A 15,588-nucleotide genomic window follows, 5' to 3' on the forward strand; every position below is an offset into this window, starting at 1 on the left:
TTGATTTTTGATTGCACTGCGAGAAATTTGCTTTCAAAACATATTTTTTTGTTTGCGTAATAAAGACACAAATCTACCTTCATACAAGGTATAATTTGTAACTTTTCAATGTCGCAATCCATGTGAACTACACTGCAGTACCACCAAAACAATATGTAAAATTTAAAAAAAAAGTAGACCAGATGCCAACCAGTTGAGGCATGATAACAGAACAGAGCGACGGCTCTACTTTTGTTGGCTTCATCCCTGCTCACGTTACAAAGTAGCATGCAAGTAGCCTAGCGTGACCAAATGAAAAGCGGTATCTCTGTTCACTCTCGTCTGTCAGGTGCTAGTTTAACCTCATGCTGTAAAATAATCCGCTACATGCCAAGTCACTAAGTATGCATCATGCCTTTGAGCTCGGGGTTGAAAAGCTAGTGATGACAATTGGATGAAAGTGTCATTGAGGTAAATTAGTCCACATAACTGAACCGTATAGTTTATTTGATTTTGAGCAGCAACGCATAGGCCCTATACCTTGTGAATTCTTTGTGGAGAAATTTTTTAATATTTTTGCTTGCCTTTTCTCCACCAGAGCCCCCATTGACCATTTTCAGAAAACTTGAGGACCAGAAATTCCCTGAAGGGGCAGTAATCTCTCTTGAGTGTGAGCTGTCAAGACACAACGTTGATGTGAAATGGATGAAGGCAAGTGTTGGATTTTTGTCTATTACCAAAAACATTTAGGATTTTTTACAAAACTCCAAAGCCAAATCAATCAATGATAAAGTTAGACATGTTATGACTTTAAAATATGAAAGTAAAAAAAATAAAATGCATATCCAAAGCTTATCATACCCAGCTGAATGATGGTCTTCTGATGCTTCACAAAAGCTTTATTGGCAATACTGTAGCTCCAAAAACATGCGGTAAGAGCAACAAAGAAAAGAACATATTAATATCTTTTCTGATCTGATAATTAGTCCCTTTTTAAACTGCAGTCAACACAATGCATACCTAAATCACTCAAACTACAACTTCAACTATTCCAATTCAAGCATATATGCCATACTGTGGTTACCGCAATATAGGAGAGCACTTCTTCAGACTTCAGATAAGCTTAACAAAGTCAAGTAATGCTAGTTTTGCTTGTTAATGTGACTGAAATGACAGTACATTGAGCAAACGCATCCTTGCTAGCTTACACGCAGACACACACACACACACACACACACACACACACACACACACACACACACACACGCACACATACACACACACACACACACACACACATATATACACTCACACTCACTTTCCAATTAAGCAAAAACGACAACTACTTGCCACTTTACCATGCATAGTTTTCAACCAGCATTACTCTTTCAAAATAAAAGCAACCAATGGTACAAGGCTGACACAGCCTTAAGAAAACACCAAGCCTGAGGTTTACAAGTTTTTTCAACTAGTGTACTAATTTACACTAAGCGCTTAATAATCTTGATGGACACTTTAAATATCAAAAGCTAAAGAAACTCTCTAAACAGCCAAAATCTTGAAAAATAAATAAGTGTTTTCAATTTTTGTTCCAAATTTTGAAATAGAATTTGTTTAACTTTGTGTTCATCGATATATAGAACAATTCAATTTATAATTTTTTTTTTATATTTCATTCAATAAGAATGCATCACATACGGTGGTTTGATGATGATTAATAATTAAATCAGAGTTGTTTTTGTTTTTTTCAGAATGGGGTTCAGGTGAAGCCAGGCAAGGACTTGCGCATTTATGCAATGGGAAGGAAACGGTTTCTTCAGATCCTGAAATGTAATGTCAATGATTCTGGCATTTACACCTGCGATGCTGGAGATGTTACTACAAGCTGCACTGTGGAAGTCTACGGTAAAGTCTGCTGTCCAAACACTATAAACTACAAACAAGGACCTTTAGGTTCACAGTGGTTGGCAGAAGATGTGTACTATTTGTCAACAGAACTACATAAAAAAAAATGTACAAAGTGGTAAAGTACTAAAACAATGAAGGCCTACGACAAACCACCAGACTTGACACACACTGTAGCAATGTTATGAGCAATGTTGTCAGACACATTACTCGTGAAACTAGCAGGCATAGAGGTATTAGCCGAGCAAACTACTGTATGTTTAATTTATTTTACACCACTGTCAGTAATGTGGGTTGCTGACACAATTGCTTTCGTCATTCCCTCACAAACCTTTTAACTTATAGCATGCATGAGCTAATCTAGCTAATCAGCGATGCAGTTGGTGGTGACTCAGAAATTTGAAATTAGACTTAGCACTAAGCCAAATCTACGCAGATATACATTTACGGCAAAATAACACTAAAACAAAAAACTTCTCATAAAACAGGGAAATGAAGAACAGAGACAGGCAGACATTTTGACATTCCATAACAGTAAAATCAACGTAATTATTAAAAGAAATAATGAATGTATTCATTTTAGCATTGCTTGTATCCTGCATGACACTACACTTTGAGGCTTTAAAATATCTGCTGTGAAAAAGTACTATGAAAGAGTACAAATGATCAAATATAATATTAAGGAACAATGCTTTCAGACAATTCACAGTAGCTAGATAAATTCACAGAATGTCAACACTTCCAGTGGAGTTAGTTTGGTTATGCCAGGTTGAATAATTTGGAGCAAACTGCACTGCAATACTACCAAAACAATGTAAAAAGAGAGAAGACACTAAACAGTTACCATGAACTCACAAGGCCACATAAGTCCTGTCATCTGTGTTGAGGTTAGCCGCTGATAGCCACTTCTTTGTTAGCTGCTAGAACTTCTCTTAATGTTAGAGACTTAATTATTTCCCCTGGACAACTGTTATATCCATTTGGCCAACGGTTAACTTTTTATTTTTACACATTCATCTGTAAAGTTCAAATAAATAAGGTGATAACCCCCATAATTAGGTAGGCTGCTATCTTGAGAAGTGTAAAATATGGCGCACATTCATTTCAGGCTTGGGTCACTCACACAGGTGATTTCAGCTATGGCTGATTAGACTTTTTCTCAGGATTATGTGGGCGTGTACATACTAAATTTGATTGACATCTCTCCCTCTCTCTCTCTCTCTCCTGAAGACTCTACTGAACTTGTTAGGGCGGGACAAATAATGCTTTTATCATTCGTATTGGTACATGGAGGTCGGTGACCTCAGCAAAGCTCCACCTAGAACCTCAGCAGAGGTCTAATTAGCCAAAGTAATTAAAACCACCTGTGTGGGTGTGCTAGGTTTTACAGTCATGCTGCTGGACAAATGTGTAATTGCTCAAAGCTTATATAGCAAAACTGCACTCAGGTGGACAGTTGGCAGCCAGTAGAATAATGTACATGAATCCAATATCACGAGCACAAAACACATAAATCACAAAGTACTGTTTGAGTAGAAATTCATTGTAAGGATATATAATATAATTAGATCATTTTCTCAGCACAAACTCATGTAAAATGTTTTTCTCTTCTCGTATTACTATTAATGAACGTACCAGTTGTATTGGTATTGTTCCTTCCTGCTTCGTCTTCTTAGGAAAAATAAGCTTAGTGATTATTGTGGATGTCATATGTTTCTCTTTGCTTGTTTTTTTTTTAAACTTTGATATTGTTAAGAGGTGCCCATTTCAGTCCTAAATACCCCTTTGTGTTTATTCTCATCGTTATTCTCGTTTATTCTATCAGAGCGTGAGCTGCTGATCCTGCAGGGCCCGAAGGACCTGGACATCCAGGAAGACCAGAACGCGGTGTTTGTTTGTGAGCTCTCCGTGGAGGACATGCCAGGAGAATGGTACAAAAACGGGGAGAGGATACAACCCACCAGCACCATCAAGATCCGGCAGGAAGGTCGGCTTCAAAATCACGAACGCACAATTCATAATTCCTGCACAACTCTGCTGATGATGTTGTGCTTATCGACTGTAAAAGAGATACTCAATAAGAAAATGTACTAGAACACCTAAAAAGGGGACATTTGTAAATCTGTAAACAACGTCACAACAGCATATTTGTTTTGGGGCCAATACAATTGAGCCGGCTATCATTTCGCTTATTATTTATCCTGACTGAATTTTATTCTTATTTTAGGAACCAAACATTTTCTTCTCATGTGCAATGTGAAAGCAGAGGACTCTGGAGAGATCAAGTTTGTCTCCAGACATATTGAATCTGTCGCTTACCTGGAGGTGGAAGGTATAATGATTGTATATGTTTCTAAGTGCTCCAAAAAAAAGTATGTATACTTTTTATGAAAATGAATAAAACTGTGCATAAAGTTACTTCTATTAAATATTTATCAATTCATTGGGGTTGACTTGTAGAGCACAAATGTTTGGAGACCCAACTCCAAGAAGCACCTATGAGCTATGAGTTTGTGTGTGTTGATTTGACCTTCTATTGTTGTGTGGAAATATGATATTAGTCTTCTATAGAGTCAGAGTTTATTTGGGGAATCTTAACTGCACTTTGTCCGTTTCAGAGCTTCCTGTGAATATCGTGAAACCCCTGCAGGACACGACCGCTCTGGAGAAGAGCCGCGTGCTCCTCGACTGCACCGTGTCCAACCCCAGATGCAGCATCCGCTGGTACAAAGGCAGCAACGTCATCCTGCCCTCCGAACGCTTTGAGATCTGCAGCGAAGGCTGCTATCGCAAACTGATCCTCCAGCAGGTGGTGCTAGACGACGAGGGCACGTACAGCGTGCAGGTCGGGGAGTACTCTTGCTCCGCCAAACTGACAGTGGAGGGTAAGGGAACTTATGATCAATTTCAAGCACAGCAGGATTTTGCAGGATTTTTGCAGCCAAACCTTTTTTTGCAGCCAAACCTTTTCAAATGTACTTTGCACTGTACTTTGGCTCTGAGTTATGCTCTGCTTCATGCTCTTAGATGCTTGTTTGGAAAAGGAGATGTACTTATGACTTCTGGTGACTAGTAGTTCTTTTGATTACCTATGTTGAATGCACTTAGTGTAATAAAAGCGTCTGCTAAATGACTGTAATGTAATGTAATGTAAAAATGTTTGTTTTTTGAATTGCAAATTCATTGTACAATATAATCTGTGTGATACAACACAATCCAGAGCAGAAAATATGTAATCTTACTTTCAAAACCCGTAAGAAATGCAGCTTTACGAGGCTATTTGCTAGCGGGATCGAATGTGTTGATACTGTACAACTGCTGTTGTTATTGGTATGGGTGTGGTGTTAATAATCCTACACTAAGTATTTGTAGTACTGAAAAATGCCAAGATTTAAATTATCATAGCCCCACAGCAATGGAACATCATCTGCACAACACCCTCAAAGAGTGTTTCAAAGTGCATGGGAGTGTCACATCTCACACATAACCGTTAGAGCTCCATCTACTGCCAAAGCAAAGCTAACACATGAATTTTGCTCCAATTGTAATGAGACACTGTATTTACCCCCATTTTTTTCACATGGCCGTTTTCCTCTTTATTTTTTACCTCTTGCCTAATTTAAAGTGTCCATTTGCCGTAGCTTTTTTTTTTTTTTTTAGTAATCAAAGAACCCTTAAGGCTGTTGTGTTCAACTTGAATTAACATCAGTTACAGTCGGCGCAAACTGAGTCACAGTCATTCATTTTAGTCAAAAAGCGTGACGACATTTCTGAGCAATCAAAGCTGACTATAGACAAAAATAACAACAGGCCTTTTTTTTTTTTAGCGTGGGCATTTTGACATGTGACTAATAGATATAAGGCTGCTTTGGTGTTGTGCATGCTGGTCACACTGTCGTGACTTACTGACACACTTGAATAGAGCAGAGACATCATTAATGTCATTAGTAACACCTGTGCTTTTAGCTAATATAGCCAGTCTAAATGACTGCTGTGAAAAATGCCAGTATATGCACAGCTGAGACATATATTAATGACTAAACCATGAGCTCAGAAATAAAGGAAGAAAGCAAAAACAGACTCTGGTTCAGGGGTTACGGGGAAAGACCTACAACTCAACTTATCACTTTGTACAATAAATGAAGAGAAAAGCTTCTCAGTAATAGGACAAAGACTGACTGACAGACTCACCAGGATCAAATACTAACTCTGCTATAATGAATATGTGTTGTTCGTTGACTACTTTCCCCCCTCTCTTGTGCACTCACTCAGCCCAGTCACTGGTGATGGTCAGCGAGCTGAGGGACGTGGAGGTCGTGGCCCCCGACGAAGCCTGCTTTGAATGCGAGGTCTCGGTGCCGGTCCTCAAAGCTCCCGTGTGGAGTCTGAACGGGGATCCCTTACAGCCGAGCTCTCGGGTACTGCTGGAGAAGATGGGCACGGTGCACAGGCTGACCCTCAGACAAACCTCCCCGGACATGAGCGGAGAGGTGGAGTTCACCTCTGGGAAAGCGAAAAGCAGAGCCCAGCTTCGGGTACGGAGTAAGTGAAAGAAGTAGCTGTTCGAGGGCAGTTTACACCACATTCATTTTGAAAGGCATTTACATTTCAACTGAATTTACATTGCCAGTAAAAGTCAAAAGGTATGGATTTATGTATGAGAGACTCATAAAAGACTGTAGTTTAAGTATGACTCTTTCATGGATGAACAGTGCCATGTTATCACACTGTGTGGATGCATCTGTGCAACAAGATTTCAAATCATACACAAATACTTCTGAATAATCTTTTTCATATGACAGATTATAATGCATCACAATGCAGCACACAATATAAAGTTCATGGCATCCTCATTTTTTTCATATTAATATCCAATAACATAGTTTGTGTCCTTGGACATGCCACTGTATTAGCGTGCGGAATCCTTACTGCCATCTGTGATAACGCCATTGGTTGAAAGTGACTTACTACATGTATTGAATATTGAGGTACATTTACTTCACTTGAGTATTTGCATTTTCTGCTACTTTATACTTCTTCTCCACTGATTTGCTCTTTTTCGCCACTTCTTCAAAAGTCTTTTACTCCATTGCATTAATTTGATAACTAAAGCTACTTTGCAGATTCAGATCAATGAATCAAAATATAATCAATAAATACATTTTGATGTATTATAGATGATTAAACTTTCTTGATCCCTGGGAGGAAACTACCCAGCAGATAAAGTATGTAAAGTGGTAAAAAGTATTCCCACTGCCATCTTCAACATTAATGCATCAGTAATAATAATTAATTTCATTCTGAAATGGGCAATTCTGGATTGTGAATACTTTTACTTTTCACAGTACTTTTTTTTTTGTTGATTCCAATACATTTGTACTTGTACTTCTTAAAAACAAATAAACACATGACTTTTACGTGTCACAAAGTATTTCTACACTATGGTACTTTTACTAAGTACCAGATCTGAGTAGTATTTCCGGCATTGTGTCACACTGAATCTAACTGACCAACTAGTGAAACATTGAAACTCAGTGATGTCATTCATAAAAACAACCACTAGATGGAGGTAATGTCAAAGTTTTAAGTTTGCTCGTATAACTAAAGAAACATCACAGTAGTGGATGTAGTGACTCGATGCAAAAAGTAGAAGTACATGTATGCTGTAATGGTTTTTACTCATTAAAATACTTAAAAAGTATTTAATATATATGTACTTAAAAGACATATTTGCATTAGCAGCACCACAGAAAAGAAACAAAGAACATCAAAAGAACATAAATCCATCAGACTGACCCTGAATTGTCAGGTTGGCGTGTGTGTGTGTGTTGCCTGACTTGGCACTGCATATGCAGCAATAAATACAGCAAATGTTTTGGCTCCCTAGAGCGCTAAATTCTGTAAATAATATTGAGTGTTTATGATACTACTCAATCTTCAGGCATGTAGGTCAGGCAATATGGAGCGCATACACATCTCAAGCCATTTAAATGTGTAAGAGAGCAAACTATTTTTAGTTTTATTAAGTTGGCTTTAAATGAAAGAGTATTATGTTCAATCGTCTGGCGCGGTTTGTGAACCTTTTGTGAATGCATTGAGCTTTAAACTGCAGCACAACCACGAGTCACACTCAGCTGAGGAAGTCAGAGGAAATGAATATGGTCACAAACAATTCATTAGTCATAGGAAAGTAACTACTGTACTGGGATACTTTCAGTTAAGTACTTCATTACACCTTTTTGATTTAAATTAATAATACAGAATTTGATTAACAAATACAACGATATAATTATAGGTTAAGATGTTACAGAGTATTTGTACACAGTAGTATGGCTTCTTTCACCTGAGGTAAGCAATAAGGCCATATGATGTTTACATATATCGTGGGGTTTATAATTTGTTGGTTTGGTCTTCTATTTCCAATCCAATCCATTTCCGGATGGCAAGAAAAATCCTCAGGTTGGAGGTTTGAAGTTTAATTAAGCGTCTCAGTGGTTCCCAACCTGTGGGTTTGGAAGTGGTCTCAAGATTATTAAGGGTAGAAAGAAAGAAAAATGGATCTTTTTGTTGCACAAAATTATTATTTTAGTTTTCTTCCATTTTTTTCTTTTTCCTGGTCAAATACTGGATACTTTTAGCTCTTTAAGCCTTTAATAATCCTTCAAATGAAACAATCTGAAAAGGAAAAATCACTCTTTGGTCAAACTAGTCCCAGCTCAGGTCCATGACTAAGTAACACGGGTTTTAAAGGGTCATATGCCAAAAGGCTTTGGAACCAGAGTAAAAAAAAAAAAAGTTTTAATTGAAAACTTGTATTTGCAACAGGCTTTTATGTTTAGTAAAAACTAGCTACTGCGTAATAGACATGTTACACAAGACAGGTTTACACGAAGACAGAATCAGGTCAAACTTGACCGATGCTCTCTGGTTCTCAGTCTAATTGTTTTTTCTCTGTTCAAATTTCACAGGTGATCCATGAGTGACGTCTCCCATCTGTCGTCACCTAATTGACATGGATGGATTTATCATATTGATGCTTTTAAGTTGTAACATTGACATTGCTTATGTATTGACAAACAGTATGTCTATAAACGTGGTTTAAACAGGGTTGTGATGGATTTTCATGCAGTTAATTCAGGGAGTGGATTTTCTTTCATTAACGTGCTTTGAAGAATTGTCTTTTATGAAATTTCTGTTCATAGAATATATAACGGTTGTCATAGTCAGTGTGTGAGTACATTTCAAACAGTTACTTTATCGTGATGCAAATTGCAGTTTGGATGTAAATAATGTCCTGTGTGTAACTGGCCTGACTGTAACCATGTTATGGAGGTTTAAACGCAATGTGTATTTATGCCAAAAAATATCTTATTTGAAAACTAAACACACAAGCGGAAAGAACTACAAGTACATGGTTAGAAAGATACGAGAACGGAAAGTCTCGAAAGTTGAGTGCAATCAACCCACAATACATGTAAAGAGACATTTGCTTTAAAAGGGCCATTTTTTAGGCCAAAAACTAATGTAGAGCAAAAACAGAATCTCTTAACGGTATGATCATCTTTGTGAGTCTTTCATGATATGTCCCTATTTAAGATATTTGCCGGTTTAAAAAAAAAAAGAAGTTTAGCTCCAGACGCCATTTTGGTCCTTTCTAGAACTCCAGTTTGCTGCTTTTACACATATCTTTAATCATAAGTTACTTGCAGTCTACATGTGCTAGTTATTACGCAGTATAATCTGATTTGCACACATTTTAATTCCCCCATATATCCGAGCATGGTTTTGTGCAGCTGTCCACTGACAGTGGTTCAGATTTTCTGTCTGTTTTCAGTGTGACCACATAACAGTCGACTACAGCCATGTCTCCATATCAAATTTAGATTTTAGAATGGATCATCCAAGCAACGATTCATTACATTTAACAATTCACATCTTTTCATCAGTTGTCAAATGTATAGAGTTTTTTTTTACGTTTTGATGAAAAGTTTGAATGAAAGGCAATTCTGTCTTGCAGCAAGGGGCTTGTAATGTAAATACATTGGGCCAAAAATCAGGTAATTTAGGAAAGAAATAGGTAAAGAAATTACTTGATCACCTTGATTGATAATCAGGGCATGCTAGTTTTATCGTTGAGTGGGTGTTGTGTTTGAACTTAACGGAGAATGATAGTCGTTTTCATATGAAATCTGTTCCATATTCCATTTTTTTCATTGACTTGTTTCCACATCTGCCATGTTGTGCTGAGCGTTAAGGTATGTGAAAAAAAAAAGTACTGTCGTAAAATATGACCCGTTTCAATAAAACATGCTTTATTGACGCACGGTAAAAACAGCTCTAGTTGTCTTTATTTTTTTACAATCAGCAGCAATTTAAAAACTCACTTGTTTGAGCCATTTTCTTTACTTGAGTCAAAATGTTAATATTCTTGTTGCATACAGTAAAAAAAAGTGAAATCATAATTAAGGACAGGTTATGAATTTTCACTTATTGTCAAAGTATCTTTTTTTTTCCAAAATCTTAAACTCACACTGACGCAATCACACTAAAATCCACATGCACACATACAAATACACAAACACACTCACTCCAGACTGAGTTTAAGTAAATCAGGGCTCCAGCATTGTCTGGCACAAGTTACCTCTATGAAGCTGTATTTACAGCTCGATCCGGCACTACAATGACTCCATTATTGTCTTGCACGAATAAAAGGTTTAGTGATCAAAGTGTGCTTTCAAATCAATTGTCAAACTTCATTAGGTTGATGTAGCAGGTTACAGGCTCCTCCTGCACACGTGTACAAGACTGCATTATTGATGGGCCGCACACTGTGGTAGCCAATTCAACTAAAAGCTCCTAATAAACTAAAAAAAACGTCAGGTAAAATAGCATTAAAATCAAATCAAAACTGCCGCCTAAATCCTGATAGACTGTATGTACAAAATCAATCTCACCATTCTTTCCGCAGTGGTGAGTCTGTGTGAAAGGTCCAATCAGTGCGCAGTCGACCTGTTTTCTTAGTGCTAATCCAAAACAGTCCAAAAGATCCAGATCTTACAGCTTTTCTTTTTTGAAATGGTATGAGGTCAACTAATGAATAACAAGATTAGGGTGTTTTGTGACTGAACTGGGCGTAAGAAAACATACTAAAAGGGTTATTACACATTAGAACATTAGTGATTAAACCTTATCAGTCATCTGTAATGTAGTGATTAAGGACTACAGTCAATGGCAGTGGACTCCCACGATTACTGTTCCGGTTTCTTTTCAATCTAAAAATGCAAATGCTGAAGTGTATGGTGTCTTTTTGGACCCAAATTCCTACCACAAACTGCATTTGTTTGAAGCTTTGCAAAGACATACTGGAAGTGCACATCAAAACTGTCTGTTCCTTAGTGAAATGTGCAAAAACATGTAGATATTAAACCAAAATGTTCTTATGTTAATGTCTTTTACTACACATACATTTGCCCATTTTAGGCAAAAAAAAGTAAGTTAATGGAGTTTAAGGATCAGTCTTCAATAACTTGTTAGATTCTGTGTGAGAGCTTCACATATTATTTTAGCATTATCACATATAATACTATTCTGAAATGAAAATGACCGAACAACAACCTAGGTTTACAGCACACTTACACGGGTCACTGCTGTCACATGACGACAACGACAACAACAACAACAACACACTAGCTGCACTGCAAAAGATATCTACAGAAGTCATTGAATCTGATATTCAGTCCTTATCTAGCATTACAAAAAAAAGGAAAGAAAAACATATTTGGATTGGATAACTTTCAATGCTGAAGTACCAAACCCTGCTGGAAGATTGCTTTTCACCGTTTGTTATGCAATAGAATGTAGGAACACCAGATTAAATGAGGCTTTTTTTTTTTTTTTTGCAGTGTGGTCCTTGTAAATGGAAGCAGCGTGGAGCCTGCGGCCCACCGGCCTCCGTGGCCCCGTGACGGCAGCTGCTGGTGATTGTTTTCAACCTAGTGTCCTGCCTCTGTTAACTTGAAGTCCTCTGCTGCTGCTGCTGCTGCTGCTGCTGCTGCTGCTGCTGCTGTAGAACATCATAGATGTCGTCCACTTTGCTTAGTCTCTCAAAGAAGGGGATAAGATCGAGGAGCTCGGTGTCTGACATGTCGTCAAACCAGGACGCTACAGGAACCTGGAGGTTTGAAGAAGCAAGATACGGTGGAATTAGAAGACCTTTTCAATACCCCACAGTACTTAATAGTATCCAATTGTTGTATTAATATTGTAGATTGTAGCCAACAATATAAATGCATGTTTATGTTGTTTTAAATGACATACTGCGTTTTCAGGATGGAAGACGTAGGAAGCCGGGGAGTTATCAATGATGATGACCTTGTTGAGGTCTCTTCCTAAACGGCTCAAGTCTTTAACGTAGTTCCCTTTGTGGAAGACGCATGACTCCCGGAACAGACGGCTCTGGAAAGCCCCCCATTTGTCCAACAGGTCCGACACAGGATCCGCGTACTATAGTAGCAGGAGAAAACCAGGGGATTATGTATGGGTGTGTTCATTTGAATTGTACTTTACATGACTTATGAGAAATACTAAACTAAAGTGAGTAAAAAATGTAGACTGTGAATGGGAGAAAAGAACCACATAAAACAAACACGGACAACTGAAGTAAAATGGTAACGCATGCTGTAGGATTTTCTCCAAAAGTCCCAACATGGCAATTATTTTTCAAATTTTATTTGTAAACAGTCTCCTATATTCACACTAGACAAGAGTATTAGCAAATAGTTCCTTATTTAAACCAGCAGACCATATTAACAACTAGTTCCCTATTCACACCAGCAACTTGTATTAGCAATTCACTATTAATACCAGCAAAACTAGTTCCCCATCTACACCAGACGAATATTAGCAAACAACTCCTTTTTACACTAGCAAACACTTCCCTATTTGCACAAGCAGACACAGCAACATTAGCAATACGTTAAGTCGTGTTCATCAGGTAGATCTGCTATTAGTCTCCACCAACTCCTGAGGGAAAGATTTGGTTTTTTAGCTGCTAAACGCTCAACTTTGTTCACTAGCTAGTCGCCATCTTTGTTTGTCGTCTTATAGTAAGCCTAGTAAACTCCGACATTACAGCTTACACCCACCTGCATCAAATCTAAATGCACAGAACCTTCAAGTCAGGTACAGAGAAGTGCTATCTGCAACATTTAAGCGTGGACGTTTTCATAACATGAAAGGTGGCAGCTGTACGTGCCGTCGACAGACATGGCAACTACAACGTAATTAATCAAGTGTGAAGGAGTCACTGAGCCACGACCGACCAAATGTTTCACAAAGTTAAGTTGAGGCCAACGCAGTTTGAAGTAAATGTGAGAGGTTGAAATGTCTGCGCAATCGCCTGACAGGCATCATAAATAAATCTTCATGAGCGAGGGTGCATGTGAAAGGTTACAATTCAAGCACAGAAATGACACTTCTACAACACTATATTATGAGTCTGTATATAATGAAGACGACACTATATAATGAGTCTGTATATAATGAAGACGACACTATATAATGAGTCGGTATATAATGAAGACGACACTATATTATGAGTCTGTATATAATGAAGACGACACTATATAATGAGTCTGTATATAATGAAGACGACACTATATAATGAGTCGGTATATAATGAAGACGACACTATATTATGAGTCTGTATATAATGAAGACGACACTATATAATGAGTCGGTATATAATGAAGACGACACTATATAATGAGTCGGTATATAATGAAGACGACACTATATAATGAGTCGGTATATAATGAAGACGACACTATATAATGAGTCGGTATATAATGAAGACGACACTATATAATGAGTCTGTATATAAAGAAGACGACACTATATAATGAGTCTGTATATAAAGAAGACGACACTATATAATGAGTCTGTATATAATGAAGACAACACTATATAATGAGTCTGTATATAAAGAAGACAACACTATATAATGAGTCTGTATATAATGAAGACGACACTATATAATGAGTCTGTATATAATGAAGACGACACTATATAATGAGTCTGTATATAAAGAAGACAACACTATATAATGAGTCGGTATATAATGAAGACGACACTATATAATGAGTCTGTATATAAAGAAGACAACACTATATAATGAGTCTGCATATAATGAAGACAACACTATATAATGAGTCTGTATATAAAGAAGACAACACTATATAATGAGTCGGTATATAATGAAGACGACACTATATAATGAGTCTGTATATAAAGAAGACGACACTATATAATGAGTCTGTATATAAAGAAGACGACACTATATAATGAGTCTGTATATAATGAAGACAACACTATATAATGAGTCTGTATATAAAGAAGACAACACTATATAATGAGTCTGTATATAATGAAGACGACACTATATAATGAGTCTGTATATAATGAAGACGACACTATATAATGAGTCTGTATATAAAGAAGACAACACTATATAATGAGTCGGTATATAATGAAGACGACACTATATAATGAGTCTGTATATAAAGAAGACAACACTATATAATGAGTCTGCATATAATGAAGACAACACTATATAATGAGTCTGTATATAAAGAAGACAACACTATATAATGAGTCTGTATATAATGAAGACAACACTATATAATGAGTCTGTATATAAAGAAGACAACACTATATAATGAGTCTGTATATAATGAAGACAACACTATATAATGAGTCTGTATATAAAGAAGACAACACTATATAATGAGTCTGTATATAATGAAGACAACACTATATAATGAGTCGGTATATAATGAAGATAACACTATATAATGAGTCTGTATATAATGAGTCACATTTGAAAGCGTAAGCTGAACAGAGTACGGAGAACATTCTCACCTTGGATAAGCTTGCGGTGAACAAGACACACTCAAACAATTCTCCCATCCTTTTGAGGAATTCGTCAACGTGGGGTCTCTTCAACACATACACCTGGGGGGAGATATGAAAGGCATAGGAGTATGAAATCAACAGCTGTTACCCACATGCTTTACTTTTTTACTCTTGTATGTTCTAGATGTCTTTGTTCTTTATAAACATTGTTTTATCAAACAGGAGGGGGTTGAAACGCAATGAGAGTCTCTCTGCGATGTCATCTGCCACTGATAAATGTGACGCCTTGACCCTCAGACGTATACTTTTGGTCATATCTCACAGGCACTTTATTCCATTGGGTCAGAAGTGACTAATCTTTGCTATCTTTAACATTATTTTGTTTTGTATGCTGATAATTCTATGTTGCTACAACGACGTGAAAAACAGCAAAACATAAAGCTGTAATATCTAATCCAAGAACATCTCATGTAATCACCCCAACAGTTCTCTACAACGTCTTCTGCTACGATGCTGGCGGCCTCGTTTCTGAACCAAGTCATCCCGAATAGGCTTTCCCCACTTTAACAAGCCTATCCTGGATTACTTGAAACAGACCCAGGCCCTTTGGACAAACAAAGCTCCTCTGTCTTCTGGGAGGCCGAGCACAACATTGAACGCCTGCAGGGAATAGCCAGTGCCATTCCCCAGCACCAATGAGCGGGACTTAATATGCGTTGCAGTGCGAGATTGATGGCCAGTTATTTCTGAGAAGCCTGCCAGGGTTTCCTCATTTCGTAAGGCCACGTAAAT

At 37.4% G+C, this 15,588-nt stretch overlaps 2 protein-coding genes across 3 annotated transcripts in view; one reads left to right on the plus strand and one right to left on the minus strand.

The window, feature by feature from the left end:
• The window catches only part of obsl1b (obscurin like cytoskeletal adaptor 1b), a 35,194-nt gene extending 24,976 nt beyond the window's left edge, over positions 1 to 10,218 (plus strand). For both annotated transcript variants that reach the window (XM_068705152.1, XM_068705151.1), the window contains 7 exons: positions 578 to 690; positions 1,731 to 1,884; positions 3,710 to 3,871; positions 4,112 to 4,216; positions 4,503 to 4,769; positions 6,157 to 6,426; positions 8,853 to 10,218. In XM_068705152.1, the coding sequence (XP_068561253.1) occupies positions 578 to 690; positions 1,731 to 1,884; positions 3,710 to 3,871; positions 4,112 to 4,216; positions 4,503 to 4,769; positions 6,157 to 6,426; positions 8,853 to 8,863 (1,082 nt within the window). In that variant the 3' untranslated portion in view covers positions 8,864 to 10,218. The remainder of the gene's footprint in view (positions 1 to 577; positions 691 to 1,730; positions 1,885 to 3,709; positions 3,872 to 4,111; positions 4,217 to 4,502; positions 4,770 to 6,156; positions 6,427 to 8,852) is intronic.
• The window catches only part of LOC137868386 (carboxy-terminal domain RNA polymerase II polypeptide A small phosphatase 1-like), a 23,629-nt gene continuing 18,216 nt past the window's right edge, over positions 10,176 to 15,588 (minus strand). Inside the window, exons 5-7 of the mRNA XM_068705153.1 lie at positions 14,803 to 14,895; positions 12,202 to 12,387; positions 10,176 to 12,055 (exon numbers count right to left, since the gene is read on the minus strand). Of these exons, the coding sequence (XP_068561254.1) occupies positions 11,894 to 12,055; positions 12,202 to 12,387; positions 14,803 to 14,895 (441 nt within the window). The 3' untranslated portion in view covers positions 10,176 to 11,893. The remainder of the gene's footprint in view (positions 12,056 to 12,201; positions 12,388 to 14,802; positions 14,896 to 15,588) is intronic.

This window comes from Cebidichthys violaceus, unplaced genomic scaffold (genome assembly GCF_023349555.1).
Source record: "Cebidichthys violaceus isolate CVI_PGR_0920_01 unplaced genomic scaffold, fCebVio1.0.p SCAF_11, whole genome shotgun sequence".
In the NCBI taxonomy this organism is placed as follows: Eukaryota; Metazoa; Chordata; class Actinopteri; order Perciformes; family Stichaeidae; genus Cebidichthys; species Cebidichthys violaceus.